Source organism: Pogoniulus pusillus, chromosome 13 (genome assembly GCF_015220805.1).
Source record: "Pogoniulus pusillus isolate bPogPus1 chromosome 13, bPogPus1.pri, whole genome shotgun sequence".
NCBI classification, from domain to species: domain Eukaryota; kingdom Metazoa; phylum Chordata; class Aves; order Piciformes; family Lybiidae; genus Pogoniulus; species Pogoniulus pusillus.
The window spans coordinates 8,497,341-8,515,024 of record NC_087276.1 but is presented as its reverse complement, the minus strand read 5'-3'; the positions used below and the strand labels follow the sequence as shown (position 1 = coordinate 8,515,024).

Here is a 17,684-nt window from a genome sequence, read left to right as displayed (position 1 = left end):
CATCAGAGATGCTCTTTTGTCTGTTTTGCCTCTTAAAGCACAGTTTATACTGATGTGCTCTGGTGGTTGAACATCTGCACCTTTTACTTAAGGTCAAATTATTTTATTCATCATTATACTGCTGAGGTTAATTGGAGATGCAACCTAAATAGACAATTAAAATATCCTAAATCTGTTGCAACTCAAAATTCTTAGCTTTGTTGGCTGCTTCTGTGGCCTTCCAAAATCTTCCTGATTACTTGCATTTTTCAACAGCTTTAGAATTGAGCACTGAATACAGAACTTGAGAATCTTCTTACACATCTGAAGATATCTCCCATAGAAAGAGGAGCACAGTGAATGTGAATGAAGCTTTTAGCCATAGTTGCATAGCTGCAATTCTCTCTGTCAGCAGAGGAAATCACTCTTTTCTGAAACTAGTAGCATTTTAAACTTTGATGTTTTGCCTTCTTGCCATGTTACCTTTTTGGTTTAGAGTTACAGCCTCTGGTCATTCTATAAACTGTTCATCTTTTAATTAAGAAAAAAACAAAGATGATAAAAGGCTATTTTTTTTCTTTCCCTCCTAGTTAATTTTTCAAATTGAATTAATTAATATTCTGTCTGCATTTTAAGTAACACTGATATGTTCTGTCATCAGTTATGAATCTAGGTGTTGTATGCAGCAGAAATGCAGTTATTTTATCTCAGTATATGTTCTGCAAATGTTCATTTTCTTCCAGATGTATAATTCAGTAGAAGAGTAAAGATGTTTTCAATGATCTAAATAGTCTCTAATTGTTCAGCTGCTCTTCTTTTTAATAAATATAATGCCTTCAGCCTCTGTCAGATTGTATGCAATAGGGAATAGTAGCTTAAAGTTTATAATAGAAAGTATCAGGATGTAAGAATTTCTGGAAAGGCAATGCAATATTTGACACCTATAAATGCATCAGCCTCATAAAGGCAATCAGGAAATAAAATGTGCTTGATATTACATTTGTTGCTGGTTGAAATTCTACCATGTTAATGCTTTCTTACAACTAATTCCACAGTTCCCAAGCCCTGTGAAAAGGCTGTCTTTGCAATGTTGTCCTGTCCTTCAGAGCAGCTATTCTGTGTTTTCTGAATGTTGAAAGTCAAACTGCCTTTGCATATAAACAGCTTTAGTTGAGCATTTTGGAATACCTTTGTATGAAGATATGAGTTCAGTATTCTAACTGTTGATCCAAATTCTCCTTTGGAAGAAGAAATCATTACTGTCATTGCATGGCTGTTTGACAGGGTGTAAACTAACCTTGTTTATTTTTTAACTGTTTTGGATCACTTGCCTGTCTGCTAGTGAACATAGAATTCATAGAATAGTTTAAGTTGGAAGAGACCTTGAAGATCATCCAGTTCCAACAGGGAACACATTCCACTAGCACAGGTTGCTCAAGGCTTCATCCAGCCTGGCCTTGAACACCTCCAGGGAGGAGGAACCCACAACCACCTTGGACAACCTGTTTCACCACCTTCAAGACTTTCTTCCTAACATCTAGGCCAAACCCCTCCTCCTCAAGTTTAAAGCCATTCCCACCACAAGCCCTCTTAAAAAAGTCCCCTCTTGGCTTTTTTGTAGACCCCTTTCCCATAGTGGAAGGCCTCTCTAAGGGACAACCTGATCATTTCATTTCCATTCTTGGAAGTTCTATTGCCCAATCTACTTGTACATTTTCCATTTCAATTTAATTACTCAAATCTAGTTCAGATTTAAATCAATAGTAGGAAACCTCTCACAATCAGGAGAATATTTTAAAAATGAAATTGTTTTCTGTATATCTTAGTTTTGGTTGTTTGGGTTTTTTTGGTCAGCCTTGTGGTAAATAATTAGCAGTATAGTTCATTAGTCTTGGCTGCTTCTTACAGGTCTGGGACTTGGTATTTTCATATATGTTATTGGAAATCATTGCAGCTCTGTAGATGATTAGTCTTCTAGACTCATAGGATGGTTTAGCTTGGAAGAGACATCAAAGCTCATCCAGTCCCAACCCCCTGACATAGGCAGGGACACCTCCCACTAGAACAGGTCACTCGAGGCCTCATCCAGGCTGGCCTTGAACACTTCCAGGGAGGGACATCCACAACCTGCCTGGGCAACCTGTGCCAGTGTCTCACCACCCTCACTGTAAGGAACTTCTTCCTGGCATCTAGTTTGAATCTCTGCTCTGCCAGTTTATACCCATTACCCCTCATCCTGTCATTACAATTCCTTGTAAATAGTCCTTCCCCAGCTCTCCTGTAGCCCACCTTCAGATACTGGAAGGCCACTATAAGGTCTCCTCGAAGCCTTCTCTAGCCTGGTTAGAGAATATACAGAACCAGTAACTGCTTTCAAAGGTACAGAGTTCTTGGAGGAATGTATTTGTTTTACACAGTGTGTGACAATGGATGTTGGAAAACATCCACTGTGCAAAATAAAGGCAAGGAGCTTCTGGTAATCATTGTAAAAGAGTATCTGCTTCTTTGTGTGCAAGAGCCTTTGATTTAAGAATGGCCCTACAGCTTTTTCTCATAACTGTAATGGAAATGGGCAAAGAAGGAGGAGGAATCTTGCTGTACAAACTGTGCAAATGTGTCTATAGAGAGATGCTTTGCTAACTGATTTTTAGTTTATTTCTCTGTGAATCAAAATCCTAGATAAGTCTCATGTCTGTTAGGAGTTGGCTATAATAATTTTAGCCTTTATCTGCAACTTAATTTTTAGCAATATTATGAATTACATGCTCAAAGTACTGTATGTGCTGACATTCAGAGCACACTGGAACTAAATGCTGAAGCATGCACACAAGCCAGAGCTGTTTGTTGTTTTTAACGTAACTAACCTAATTGTCTGTGCTGGAATTGATCTTCTAGTGCTAGATAATTCTTGCTTTAGATCTTGCAACGTGTAGCTGTGAGCAGTGGTTTTGTTTAACCTAAGAGTACTGCTGATAAAAAGCAGTGCTGGTGTGGTTAGAGGTGATCTATCTCAAAAGTGCTTCGAAGTTGCATCAAGGCCCCAGTAGTGCTTTCAGGAGCAGCTTCCTTAAGAGCAGAGTGGGGAAATGTTAACTGCTTTGCAAATCTATAGCACACAGAAACAACTTGTTTTCCTTTCCTTTATGTTCTTGCTGCTACTAGCTCTCCACACCATTCTTTGCCCTTCTGTTTTTGTTTTCCCTTGTAGTCTCTGAGGTGTTTAAAGGCTGCAGATGTAATATTTATCTACATATACTGCCTGCAGGCATCCAGCTGACTTTGCTAAACTAACCTTGCTTCTGATGCACTTTTGCTATCGTTGAATTAATGAAAAGAAAATCAATTTGCATCACTTTATTTTGCACTTTCTGAATAATTGGCTATAAATGGAAGTGTCATCTTGGATTGCTTTCTAGAGAGTGCAGGCACAATCTTGTATATTAGGCTGAACAGCTAAATAATGTCAACCACTAAATAATTGGAGTTTGTTTTTCTTGTTTAATCTGTAACAACGGCTGTGAAATTAGAGTAACTACATTGAGTTGTGTCCAAATGACAGCTGTGTTCTGCATGTTAGTTAATATCAGGTTAACTTGACTTGTAAATGTCATATGAGCTTTATTTAAACACTGAAACTTCCCTATATAATTCTTGCAGTAGTGGATTAGATTTTATATATATATATATATTAATTTAGTATTTTAGCAGTCAGCTGTTGGATTTTTCGCTTGTTTGGTTTTGCATCACCTGAAGTTGTATTGCACCATTTCTGCTTTCATCTTTGTGTTATTAAAAAGGGATTGTTTTGAACAATTGTTTATTAGATCTTGATGAACCTATTTGAAGAGTATTTGGCTGAGAATGGCTCTGATTGCCTGACCTTATTCCATTTGTGCCTCGGACTTCAAAATGTTTTATATTGTAGTATCCTAATTTTTAATGTAAATTAAACAGTTCTAAAGTAATCCTTCAAGACTGTCCTGGCTAATTAAAATTTATGACGCTGTGAATGCATGCTTAGGATTGTAACTCTTAAAATCAAATATGAAATAAGAGTCCCCTTGAGGAGTCAAAAATAGTGAATGCTTCTCTAAAGGGTGTTTCTGTAGCAGGCAGGTCTCTTAGTGATTGTATCCCATTGAAATGATTCTCATTCAGGAAATGAACCCATGAGATTCCAAGAGTTTGACCACTAAAATTACATTCAGGAGAGGGGCCAGAAGTTATTTTTTTCCTTAAGCCCACTCTTTTGGAGTCTTGAAGGATTAGTTCTTGCATTTGCATGTACTGTAACTCAGATGATTCTTTTTGTGTGAACCTCCTGCGACAGACGAAAGTTTCCATCAATGTTAAATCTCAACTGCTAATTGAAGAATCTTACTTGCTTTAAAATGCATGTCAGTTGTTCATGTGGAATGCAGCTTTCAGTTTGTGCTTTGGTTACTTGCAGTGGATAAACTAAACAGTGTATTAGTAGCCATGATTATTTTCCTTTGTAGGTTTCTGACAAAGAGAAGATTGATCAACTTCAAGAAGAACTTCTACGCACTCAGGTAACTTCTGAATTGCTGATGTCTTAGAGATTTATGTGCAGCAAACTCAGATTTACTACACAAAAGCACACCTAAAATATAAGATATTTGGTAAAAAAAAAGTAGGGTTTTTTTTCAGTGTTTGCATTTATCACAGAATTATTGAGGCTGGAATAGACCTGAGATCAAGTCCAGCCTATGCTCTATCACCACCACATCAATCAGACCATATCACTAAGTACCACATCCAATATTTCTTTAAACACCTTCAGTGACAGCAATTCCACCACCTCCCTGGGCAGTCCATCCCGGTGTCTAATTACCCTTTCCATGAGGAAGTGCTTCCTAACATCCACCCTAAACTTCTCATGGCACAGCTTCAGGCCATGCCCTCTCATCTTGTCTCAAGCTGCCTGGGAGAAGAGCCTGATCTCGACCTTACTACAATTTTCTTCCAGGTAGTTGTAGAGTGTGATAAGGTTGTCCCTGAATCTCCTCCAGGCTAAACAATCCCAGCTCCCTCAGCCTCTCCTCATTAGACTTTTCCTTCCAATCCCTTCACCAGTACCAATACAGAGTTAAGTACTGGCACACACCAAGGCACAGTGTAATCATACTTTCCCGAAGTCAGGGGATCACAGAGCATGGGGGGTTGGAAGTGGCCTAAAAAGATCATCCAGTCCAACCTCCCTGCCAGGGCAAGATTACCTAGAGTAAATGACACAGAAAAATACCTTCCTTGCTTTCAATGCTATATATTCCTGAAATGTCAAGTTAGCCTGAGAGTGGTGATATTCCAGTTTTCACCTTCTTTTGCATGTTAACTCCTAAAACTTGCAGGTCTCTTTTTTGACTTCAGTACTACTGAATGTGGTAACTTTTATGTTTAAATGTCACATTTCTTGCATTAAGAAAATGATTTTACTTGTTAAGGGGTTATATATTTAATCCCTCAATCTAGGAAACATAATTTGTAGTAAAGAAGCTTTTAAATCTGTCAAAACCAGACATCATATGGGATATGTGTAGTGAGACATTCAGATGATAGTAGAGTGGCATTTAGGAGAACTAAAGTATCCTTTTTTTGTGAGTGTCTTCCATTAAGAAAAAACATTGCAGTAACAATGTTAGAGATGTGTATAAGTCATGCAGTAGTAATCAGAACCTTTGTGAAGTGGTAAGCAGTTCTTTCAATTAAAGCTGTTTCCATGATTGAGCTATTTGGAGTAAAAATTGCTGTGGGTAGATTTAAAGCTTTTTTCCTCTAAAACTGATTGTCTCTGTTGCTCAGCCGCATCACATTGATAGGAGGTTCTGTAACCTCTTTTATGTAGTTGCTAGTTTTGAATGCATTATGACTTAACTCTTTTATAACAGCTTAGAATTTGATTTTTGTTTCCTTTAAAGTACACTCAGGCCAAATCACAGAAACATTCAGGTTGGAAAAGACCCTCAGGATCATCCAGTCTAACCAATAACCCTACTCTACCTTTCCACACCACAGAAAATTATTTTCAGAATAGGGATCAAAACTGTATTCTCACCTCATATTCAGAGGGCTGACATAATCTAAACAGGACTAAACTGATACAGTTGTTTCTTGAACTGAGGTTCTGTACTGAAGAAGGGGTCTAAACTAGGCTTGAAAACTGTCATTTAAGCCCTGTGATCTTTTTTGATTGAACAGCTGATTCCCAATGGCACTAATTTCTGCCTAGCTGCATAAATGTAGCTCCTTTGAAAATGATGCTTCTTGAAGATGCTTAAAGATTTATTTATGTATCCCCACGTTTAAATGTAGTGGTCTTATTAAAACTCTTGAAGCTGAGGTGTTGTGGTGCTGCATTCAAAGAGTCTCTCTTGATGGTCTTGTATTTTTAATAAACTCTAGCAATGGCAAAAGTTTCTGTGTTTTTAAAGGACTTGCTTGAAGGATAATCTATTTTTCATAGCTAAAACTTTACTCCTATGAGTGTCCTATTTCTGTAATTACAAAACTCTGTTTTTACCATTGTATTGTAGCTCAAATACCAAAGAATGCTGGAGCGATTGGAGAAGGAGAACAAAGAATTAAGAAAACTGGTACTGCAAAGAGATGACAAAGGAATTCATCAGAGGAAATTAAAGGTACTTATGTGTTACAAATCAGCACAGGGCTGTAATGGTGCCATATTTTCCATGATGCTGTTCTAAATTGAATTTGTTAATTCCTATATGAACTCTAAACATTTGTTATATCTATACTAGTTGTTTTTTTTTACATGCCAAGACTTTTATATATCTTTTTAGTTTTGGGCTACATAACTTTTGTAAATGGCTTCAGTCAGAGTGTACAAGGGGGTTACCAGGTCTAAGTAAATAACCTACCTAATTAAGTAACCAACCTATCTAATACCTAATTAAGCAGAAAATATGGATTGGTGTTTTTGATGTACCTTCACTGTATTTACTAGTTAATATGCTTCCAGCTCTTCTTGCAGACATAATCTGGTGTCTCTCTGCATTATGAATCTTTCTGATTGTGGTAGGAATAGACTTATGGGATCAGGAAACATCTTTTAATGGCCCTGCATAAATCCAGGGAGATTGCACTAATGATGCTTTTACTTTTGTCTCCCAACATCTTGAGCATTCTAAAACATGACATTTTCTACCTCTCTTTGTGTCACTTGCTAGCCAATATGGATCTTCTTTTTTCCTTTGGGAACTGGAAGGTATAAGAGTTCTTACCCGTACAGAATGAGGTTGATAACTCTCTTGTTAATGCTTACTGTTCATCAGGCTGAAAAATATATGTGTAGAAGTTTAATGGAACAAACTCAATTCAGTTTCTTAACTTTAAAACTAAGTCTAAGTACTGCAATTCCCTTGTGCTGTACATAAGAACTCTCGTTTTGCTCCTTCAGCAAGATACATCTGCAGCCATGGAATTCTAATCTGCAGAAGGCAAGAGATGACTTGATTTATTAATGTACTTTATAAAACAGTAAGGCAGTTTAGGTTTCAAATCCTAGGGAGAGGATAACCAGATTTTTACAGATGAGCTCACAGAATGTACGGTTGAAGTAATCTGAAACTCTGTCTTTGTTCTATTAATTGGTTGTGTTTTTTTCTCTGTACTTGTTTTGTCAGAAATCCTTGATTGACATGTATTCTGAAGTGCTCGACATCCTGTCTGATTATGATGCCAATTATAACACTCAGGATCACCTACCTCGAGTAAGCAGATAAATTCAAGAGGTTTTTTTAATTGACATAGCAGTGTTATAATTGAATAGAACATTAATTCTATTCCAGAACAATCCAAAGCTAGTACTAGGTTGTTTTCTTGTAAGTCCATCTCCATTTTAAATGCAACAAAAGAATTTTGAGAATAACCAATGTAATTATGATAAGTCTGTCCTGGCTCACAGATAAAACCCTGTCTGTGTATAGATACTGCTGCTGTGCTCAGCCTTTCATTTTAAATGGTTTCACTCACAGCACTGCAGCCTCTCCAGTGTCGTAAAATTACTTGTTTCCCAATGTGTGCCAGCAGAGCTGCCACAATAACATGGCACAGCTAAGTCCCCACAGTTAGTAATGCTGTGGAATGGGGAGCCTGAGAAGGGCTTTTGCTGTCCTGGTCTTGCACTTCTTGCTTGCACAACAAACTGTAGCACTGGTGGCCTCTATAGGAAGACAGTAAGATAGGGAAATGACAGCAAATACATCAGCATTCAGCCTTCTCCAGGCAGAAGCAGCATTTAGGAGGTGAGCAGTCATTGGTGTTTTGCCTGCTGAAATGATTTTGTGCAAGGACAGAGCTGCCCACTACGAGAACAGCAAGGCCTTCCTCTTTTCATTAAGTGGCTTGGCACATTATGCCTGTTGAGTTGCTCTGTGGGCTGTGCTGTCTTAAGCACAAATCAACGTCCTTCACATGACTAAAGGTTAGTAGTTTTCAAGGATTCTCTCTTTCAACAGGTGCATTTGTTTTCAAATAGAATACAGCCAGTGTCATACAGATTAACATCTTTTCAGTCAGCTTTTGCCTAAGCTTCCAAAATGTCCCTCTGAAAGTGAATAACTGTTTAAATTCTTACTTAAGGTGGTGGTGGTTGGAGATCAAAGTGCAGGAAAAACCAGTGTGTTAGAAATGATCGCCCAAGCCCGCATCTTCCCTCGAGGCTCTGGGGAGATGATGACACGTTCCCCTGTGAAGGTAAGAGGCAGCATTGTCTCTGATTTAGCATTTGAAATGTAATATCCCTCTGATTATGCCATTAGTTGGGGTATATGTGAACATCTGTTTATAAAGTGGCCTCTGAGCAGTGGTGTTCCTCGGGGATCAGTACTGCGTCCAGTTTTGTTCAATATAGAATCATAGAATTGCCAGGGCTGGTAGGGACCTCAAGGATCATCTACCTCCAGCTGCCCTGCTATGGGCAGGGATACCTCACACTAGGTTGGATTGCTCAGTGCCCCATCCAGCCTGGCCTTAAAGACCTCCAGGGATGAGGCTTCCACCATCTCCCTGGGCATCCTGTTCCCCTCATGGGGAAGAATTTCTTCCTAACATCCAATCTGAGTCTACCCACTTCTACTTTTGCTCCATTCCCCCTGGTTCTATCACTGCCTGACATCCTAAAAAATCCCTCACCGGTGTTCTTGTAGCCCCCTTCAGATACTACAAGGCCACAATAAGGTCTCCTCAGATCCAGACTGAATGGCCCCAACTCTCTGTCTGTCTCCATAGCAGAGGAGCTCCAATCCTCTGATCATCCTCTTGACCCTTCTCTGGGCACACTCCAGCACATCCATATCATTCTTGTACTGGAGGCTCCAGAACTGATGCAATACTCCAGGTAGGGTCTCACCAGAGTGGAGTAGAGGGGAAGAATCATCTCACTCGACCTTCTCACACTTCTCATCATGTGGCCCAGGACACAGTTGGCTTTCTGGGGTGCAACTGCACACTGGCAGCTCGTGTTAACTGATAGCTCTTTGCTAACAACCTAGATGAGAGGATAGAGTGTACCCTCAGCAAGTTTGCTGATGATTCAAAACTGGGAGGAGTGACTGACACACCTGAAGGTTATGCTGCTATCCAGTGAGATCTGAAAACACTAGAGAGCTAGGTGAAAGTCAAGCTCTTGAAGTTTGCTAAGGACAAGGGTAGAATCTTGCACCTGAGGAGAAATTAAACCAGGCACCAAAGCAGCTCAAAAGAGAAAGAGCTTGAAGTCATAGTGTACAAGAAGTTATTTCTTAACAGGAAGTTATTTAAGAGTCCTTGTGGCCAGGAAGGCTGATGGTATCCTGGGGTGCATTAGTAAAAGCGTGTCTAGGGAGGTTCTCTTCCCTCTTTACTCTGCCCTGGTGAGATCACGCCTGGAATACTCTGTCCAGCTTTGGGCTCTCCAATACAAGAAGGGCAGGGATTACTGGAGAGAGTCCAACAAGGAGCTATAAGGATGATTAAGGGACTTGAATATCTCTCCTATGAGGAAAGACACATACAGAACTGGGACTATTCAGTATGGAGAAGAGAAGGCTGAGAGGATATCTTATTAATGTCTGTAAATATCTGAGGAGTGGATGTCAAGAGGAAGGGGCCAGGCTCTTTTCAGTGGCACCTGGTAGTAGGACAAGGAATAATGGATATAAGCTAGAACACAGGTAATTCCTCCTCAACATGAGGAGAAACATCTTTACTGTGAGGGTGTTTGAGCCCTGGAACAGACTGCCCAGAGAGGTTGTGGAGTCTCCTCTGGGGACTTTCAAAACCAACCTGGATGTGTTCTGTAGCCTGCCCTAGGTGATTCTGCTTTGGTAGGGGCAATTGGACCCTTTCAACCCCTAACATTTTATGATCCTGTGAGTTGTTGCAGTTAATGATAAAAGTTCTGCAAGCCAATACACTCTATCCAGAGATCTGTATATACTACGCCTGTGTGCTATCAGTATGTGCATTACAGGCAGCTGAATGTCTACAGAGGCAAGTGTGCATAATCTGTGTGCTTATCATATTTCTCTCTGTTAGATTTACCATATTTTCTCATCTAAGGCTTTTAACATTTAGGTAACCCTTAGTGAAGGTCCCCACCACGTGGCTTTATTCAAAGACAGCTCTCGAGAGTTCGATCTGACCAAGGAAGAGGATGTAAGTATATAAAGAAGTATAACTTGTGTCTTTGTGAGCTGGTTAGGTCCCATTTAGTTACAGTGGAATATGTTTAGTGGAGCAAGACATTGTGTTCATTATTTTCTCTTAGTGTGTGTTTTGGCTGGCACTACATGTGGATAAAAGGAGCTCCTGTGCCAAGACATTTTTGGTGGTCTGCAGGTATCACATTTCTGAAACTTAGGTATTCAATGTGCATTTGAGACAGAATTTATAAACAGAGATCTTAATCCCTGAGTAAACTCTTTTACTTGTTTTGGTGTTTTTTCTTCTGTCACAGTTACAAGGAGTTTTTATATTTGATATTTTGCTTTTCTCAAAAACAGCTTGCAGCTTTGAGAAATGAAATAGAAATCAGAATGAGAAACAGTGTGAAGGAAGGGTGCACTGTTAGCACTGAGGTAAGACTTCTCTAATATTTACTGGCAAATACCTGTACATGGATATCTTTTCATAGAATCACAGAATGGCCTGGATTGGAAGGGACCTTCAAAGGTTACCTGGTCCAACCCCTTCTGGAGTAAGTAAGGACATCTTCAGCTAGATCAGGTTGCCCAGAGCCCTGTTGAGACTCACCTTGAATACCAGGGATGGGGCCTCAAGCACCTCCCTTCAATATTCCTCAAGTAGCAGACTGTGGTGAATGCAGTTTGCCTATACTTAGTGTTTCTCTCTATGCAGTGTCTTTAGGCTGCCAAATCCTGGTTTGTATGTCAATTATGTGCACATAAAATTTGACTTAGATTGAAAACACAGGCTGTTGCTGGTTCAGAGCATATCTTTGTGTAGATGTGCCATGGTCTAGTTGATTGAACAGTGCTGGGTGATAGGTTGGACTGGATGAGCTTGGAGATCTCTTCCAACCTGGTTGCTTCTATGATTCTGTGATTCTTTAGTTTGATTCTATGCAATTACACAGGGAGTAGATGCATGTGTAAACCTTTGGCTTCAATTTTACTTCACAGACCATCTCTTTGAGTGTGAAAGGTCCTGGTTTGCAGAGAATGGTGTTAGTTGATTTGCCTGGAGTCATAAGTGTAAGTATGCAATAAATGGAAAAGAAAAAACCTGTAAATGAGATGGTGTTCTTGCTAAGATATTTAGCTGTGGTTGATTTGTTTAGGTACTTTTTAACATCTTTCTGTTTCTCCACATGCATTTTAAAGACTGTGACATCAGGTATGGCTCCAGATACAAAGGAAACTATCTTTAGCCTCAGCAAGGCTTACATGCAGAATCCTAATGCCATCATCCTTTGTATTCAAGGTAATAAGTCCAGATGGTTATCCAGCTGGTTTTGGTTTTTGGTTTTATTTTGGTTTATGGTTTTATTTTTTTAATTGCAATTTGCACATTATTCTGGGGACTACTGTTTGGGTTTTTTTTTCTATTTGTGGTAGTCTTTCTAGTGTACAAAAGAGCATGCTGTGGAATGTCTGTTTATAAATTAAGGCACCTTTGATATCTGTAGCAACAAGCAGCTTTTTGCTACGAGTTGGGGGGTCTTATCATTAAAAAAATGGCTGTGATGATAAAATCCAAGATATCTCCAGGAGTGTTTTTGGAGGCTACAGACAATAATAGAGATTAATATTTTTAACAGGCTGATATTTGCTCCAAATTCATACAACCATTATTTTTTCATGATACTAGAAGCAAAGCAAATTTTCACTCTCCAGAAGTTGAACATTAATGTAGTTTTAATGTTTTTAAGTTGCAACATGAGACTTATTTGATACCCGTTGTATCTTCAATACTGGATGTTAGATTACATAGTCTCTAGGATAAAACTTCGTTTCTCTTTGTCATAGATGGATCAGTGGATGCAGAACGCAGCATTGTCACAGACTTAGTCAGCCAAATGGATCCCCAAGGAAAAAGGACCATTTTTGTGTTGACTAAAGTTGATCTTGCTGAGAAGAATGTGGCTAGCCCAAGCAGGGTGAGTTGTAACTGTTTTTCTCATTTTATGATGGCTATGGTCACACATGGAAAGTACTTGTGATGCTGTCAGAAATACTGGACCTCACCTACCTGTTCTAGATAGTTTTGAGCACTTATTTCTGTATTCAGCATGATTTAATTGCTTTTAGTCTCTCTCAGGCTTTGATAGTAATGATCAGCTCCATGTCTTCAGTCACAGCTTGACTACAGGTTGCTGTAGTACTGATTCCTTTTGTGCAGGTGACCTGTACAAGTTCCATGTCCTGCGAAGGCTTTAAAATATTCAAGAATAGGCTTTTTCACTTAATTTTGTGTTTTACTGTGTTGTATCTTATTAGTTCTATGCCTTTATTTATTTTGTTGTTCATTTTAAGTATCAACAGAATTCAGAGTCCCATGGGTTCTTATAGTAGAATCACAGAATGATCTGGGTTGGAAAAGACCTCCAAAGATCATCTAATCCAACCCCCTCTGCTGTCAGCAGGGGCATCCTCAACTAGAACAGATTGCCTGATCAGTAGTCTGTGCATAAATACAACTAGAGCTGGTTTAAAAACTGCACTGAGGGAAAGAAGCCTCTGCAAAATTAGCCACATTTTTTTAATCCTTTCTTTTCATAGATCCAGCAGATAATTGAAGGCAAACTCTTCCCAATGAAAGCTTTGGGTTATTTTGCAGTTGTTACTGGAAAAGGTAAAGAAAGCTCTGCCTATTTTCTCCTGTGGTAACATCAAAAACTGTTGAAATGGAACTGTTGCAACACTCTTTTCTTTCTCCAGGAAACAGCAGTGAGAGCATCGAATCTATTAAAGAATATGAAGAGGAATTTTTTCAGAATTCAAAGCTGTTAAAGTATGTTTGCTGTTTCTTCCTTTTAATAACATGAGCCTGCATTGGTAAATGCTACTATCAGTTTTGCTTGTTGAACTAAACAAAAGGATTTGCTCAGCAGATTTGTTAAGAAGATTTAATCTGCTTAAGTATCTTTTTGAGATGACCAAGTTAACCTTGTTTATGTCAGTGGAGAGGAATGGGCATCTTCAGGCAGCAGTTGAGTCTTCAGTTTTCTGCCCCTCCCCATTGGCTGTAGAAGAACAAAGTTCCCAGCTTGCGTCTGGGCATTGATACAGCTGGGAGGAGCAAATCCAGCCCAACTGTGAGTTGTAGTGCCTCTAAGTGTCAATCGTTTTGGTGTCACAGCTCTGTTGTATTCAGAGGGTTAGCTCATACATACTGATGGAAGCTCATTGAACAGTTTTGATTTCACAAGCTCCTATTTCCCAGGAAAGTAAGCTGCTTGGTCTTGGGGAATGCTGTCCCTACCTTTAACCTCTAGGAGAAAAATGTCATTTGGGGTGAGTGGAGTGTTGGGTTGCTTGGGTTTTTTTCCCCTGGCTTTGGTGATTATCTGTATTGAGTGTTTTGGAAGAAGAGACTGGAATCTGTGTTGTGTGCACATAAACATGTTATTCTCTGCTGTAAAAAGCAGAACTTTAACCTTGTGAGTGAAAAAATGGAAGCCAGAAAATGTGAATATATATAGAAGAATTTCCTCTAGCTGTCTGTCTTTATAGGACGTGTATGCTGAAGGCACATCAGGTAACAACAAAGAACTTAAGTCTTGCTGTGTCAGATTGCTTTTGGAAAATGGTGAGAGAGTCTGTGGAGCAGCAGGCAGATGCTTTTAAAGGTAAGCATCTGTTCAGAAAACAAGTGAAATAGCAGCTTACTGTTAAACAGTTACTTCTTCCCCTGTACATGCAACATTGTTTTGCCAGCACTCATAGGCAGTTGTGGTTTCTATGTTCTGTATGATCATACTTTCTCACTAATGGGTCATCACCCCAGGCAGTCTTTACAAAGACATAAAATATTTCAGGGTGTGAAGGACTTGCCCTAAAATCCAAAGGAGTAAATAATTTTGAAGGGGAAAAAAAATCTGGTGTCTGTGGGCAAAATACAGTTATTCAGTGGATTCAGATGTTGTTAAAAATGGCTTCTTATTCTGAAGACACCATCAGGCAGAGTAGGACTGACTTGCACAGGGCTCTTAGCTGAGTGACCCCTTTTCCACCACACTTTCAGTGCATAAATCCTGCAACTTACAGACAAGATGTGAACATACACTGCTGTGGTGGTTTAAAACTAACCCTCTAGCCTCCTTCTTAAATATAAACAAGAAATAGGAGCTTGCTGGACTTTTTTGAGAAGAAGGTAAATACAGCAAGAGATAACAGAGGGGAAAAAAAGTCTGTATCATCCCATTTGTGTGCTGGTTTAGTATAAAATGTTCTTCACAAACTGTTCTGCCCTTCCTTTTTTTCACTCTGCCTGCTGGCTAGTCCCTATGCATGGCTTCGCTGACCTTGGCCGAGACTCTTGTTATGGCTAAGCAGACAGCAGAAGTGAGGCCTGATTTCTCCCTTTCTCCCTTATGAGGAGGGGTGGGGAGAGCTATTTCGGTTTTTCCCTTGTCCAAGGGGGGATTCTTGGTATTATTTCTAAATTGTAAATAATGCTCAGTGTATTTTGTACATATACATTGTATTTTACGCTTTTAAATTCCAGCCTTGCTCTAAATATAGCTTCAGTTTGCTTCCAAACCTTCTGAACTGCTCTGGTGATTTTACTTCGGGGGTGATTTCAACCCACTACAGCAGCTAAAACCTTCAGTCATTTGCAGAGACACTAAAAGTTCTATAGAGGCTTTATGGCAATTGTAAGAGCCACTGAACTTTTAAGGTAGTTGTGAGGTACAGAAGCAATTGAAAAAATGAAGACCTTGTTTCTGATTTTTGCAGCCACACGTTTCAATCTGGAGACTGAATGGAAGAACAACTACCCCAGGTTGCGAGAGCTGGACAGGGTAAATTGCTGCTTTAATTTGTATGCCACAAAGTGCTGAAGATTATGGATCCAAATCTATGCCCTTTAATTTCATTCGTAAAGGTTTCTTAATGTTAACATAAACTACTGATATTTGTGTGTGTGAGGAGAGTGTAAATTATTCTAGGAGAGGGAAATACTGAAATCACAGTATCACCAAGGTTGGAAGAGACCTCACAGATCATCAAGTCCAACCTTTTACCACAGAGCTCAAGGCTAGACCATAGCACCAAGTGCCACGTCCAATCCTGCCTTGAACAGCCCCAGGGACAGCGACTCCACCACCTCCCCGGGCAGCCCATTCCAGTGTCCAATGACTCTCTCAGTGAAGAACTTTCTCCTCACCTCCAGCCTAAATCTCCCCTGGCACAGCCTGAGGCTGTGTCCTCTCGTTCTGGTGCTGGCCACCTGAGAGAAGACAGCAACCTCCTCCTGGCCACAACCACCCCTCAGGTAGTTGTAGACAGCAATAAGGTCTCCCCTGAGCCTCCTCTTCTCCAGGCTAACCAATCCCAGCTCCCTCAGCCTCTCCTCGTAGGGCTGTGCTCAAGGCCTCTCCCCAGCCTCGTCGCCCTTCTCTGGACACGCTCAAGCATCTCAATGTCCTTCCTAAACCGGGGGGCCCAGATCTGAACACAGTACTCAAGGTGTTGTCTAACTAGTGCAGAGTACAGGGGCAGAATGACCTCCCTGCTCCTGCTGGCCACACCATTCCTGAAGCAGGCCAGGATGCCACTGGCTCTCTTTGCCACTGTTTTATGAAATAGTGTGCTTCAAAATTGTGATCTATGGTACATAACAAGTCCTTCACTATTCTAGCATACAGTAGCTGACCTAATTTACACACAGGCCAGTGTTTCTTTGTGGTCATGACACGACTGGCAAAGGGAAGTTTTTATTCCCTGCTCCTTCAGACAGGCAGGGTAACAAAATAAATATGCTTCATAGATCCATGGGAGGGTCTGGGTTGGAAGAAACCCCAAAGCTCATCCAATTCCAACTCCCCTGCCATGGGCAGGGACACCTCACACTAGCTCAGGTGCTTAAGGCCTCATCCCGCTCGGCCCTGAGCACCTCTGAGGTGGGGACATCAGTGGTTTCCCTGGGCATCCTGTTCCAGTGTCTCTCCACCCTCAGTGTAAAGAGTTTCTTCCTGATCTCCAGCCTAAATCTCCTTTCTTCTAACTCAGAGGTATTGCTACTCATCCTGTCACTACAAGCCCTTGTAAAAAGTGCTCCCCCAGCTCTCCCATAGTACCTTCAGGTACTGGAAGGCTTCTCTGAGGTCTTCCTGGAGCCTGCTGTTCTCCAGGCTGAACAGCCCCAGCTCTCTCAGTCCATCCCCACAGGGGAGGAGCTCCATTCTCTTAATTCTGTTAAGGAGATTCTGAGCATTCAGCTGCCTTACCTGACCAGAGACATGCAAGAGATGGATGGGAAGACATATGGTAAACCAGGGCAGCTTCTGACAAACACATACATCATCCAGAACATTTTAGACTTAAAGGCCATAAGAGAAAAGTTACATTTTAATTATTTTTTTATATGGGGAGATGATCAAACTGTACTTGAAATCTCACTCCTATCTATTTTTCCTTCTGCATAGAATGAACTGTTTGAAAAAGCAAAGAATGAGATTCTTGATGAAGTCATAAGTTTGACTCAGGTCACACCAAAGCACTGGTATGGTAATTTTTCCTTTTGTTATTTCTGTTGGGTGCTGTTTGTTGTTTGGTTTTGATGTTTTCTTTTTTAATCAGAACTTTGCCTTTAAAATATAAAGAGCCTTAGTGAAAACAAAATCTCATGTATAAATAAGGAGCTGTTTTTCTTAGTACCTGTGATGTCCTTTGTCTTTGTGGAAGTAATCTTTATTATTCTGAAGCAGCAAATGCTTTTACAGAATCACAGAAACATTCAGGTTGGAAAAGCCTCTCAGGCTCACCAAGTCTAACCAATATCCCTACTCTGCAAAGTTCACCCTTACACCATATCTCCAAGCACCACATTCAAATGACTTTAACCACATCCAGGGTTAGTGACTCCATCATTTGGACAGCCCACTCCAATGCCTGAGCACTCTTGCTGGGGAAAAAAAAATCCTAATATCTAGTCTAAACCTACCCAGCCATTCCTTCTTGTTCTATCACTAATTATGGGTGAGAAGAGACCAGCAC

At 40.2% G+C, this 17,684-nt stretch overlaps 1 protein-coding gene across 6 annotated transcripts in view; it reads left to right on the top strand.

Moving 5' to 3' along the window:
- The window catches only part of OPA1 (OPA1 mitochondrial dynamin like GTPase), a 75,194-nt gene that overhangs the window by 18,759 nt on the left and 38,751 nt on the right, over positions 1 to 17,684 (top strand). For all 6 annotated transcript variants that reach the window (XM_064152910.1, XM_064152909.1, XM_064152911.1 and 3 more), the window contains 14 exons: positions 4,479 to 4,532; positions 6,534 to 6,638; positions 7,644 to 7,730; positions 8,602 to 8,715; positions 10,576 to 10,656; positions 11,004 to 11,078; positions 11,643 to 11,714; positions 11,844 to 11,943; positions 12,489 to 12,619; positions 13,242 to 13,314; positions 13,401 to 13,473; positions 14,196 to 14,311; positions 15,423 to 15,487; positions 17,114 to 17,190. In XM_064152910.1, the coding sequence (XP_064008980.1) occupies positions 4,479 to 4,532; positions 6,534 to 6,638; positions 7,644 to 7,730; positions 8,602 to 8,715; positions 10,576 to 10,656; positions 11,004 to 11,078; positions 11,643 to 11,714; positions 11,844 to 11,943; positions 12,489 to 12,619; positions 13,242 to 13,314; positions 13,401 to 13,473; positions 14,196 to 14,311; positions 15,423 to 15,487; positions 17,114 to 17,190 (1,223 nt within the window). The remainder of the gene's footprint in view (positions 1 to 4,478; positions 4,533 to 6,533; positions 6,639 to 7,643; positions 7,731 to 8,601; positions 8,716 to 10,575; positions 10,657 to 11,003; positions 11,079 to 11,642; positions 11,715 to 11,843; positions 11,944 to 12,488; positions 12,620 to 13,241; positions 13,315 to 13,400; positions 13,474 to 14,195; positions 14,312 to 15,422; positions 15,488 to 17,113; positions 17,191 to 17,684) is intronic.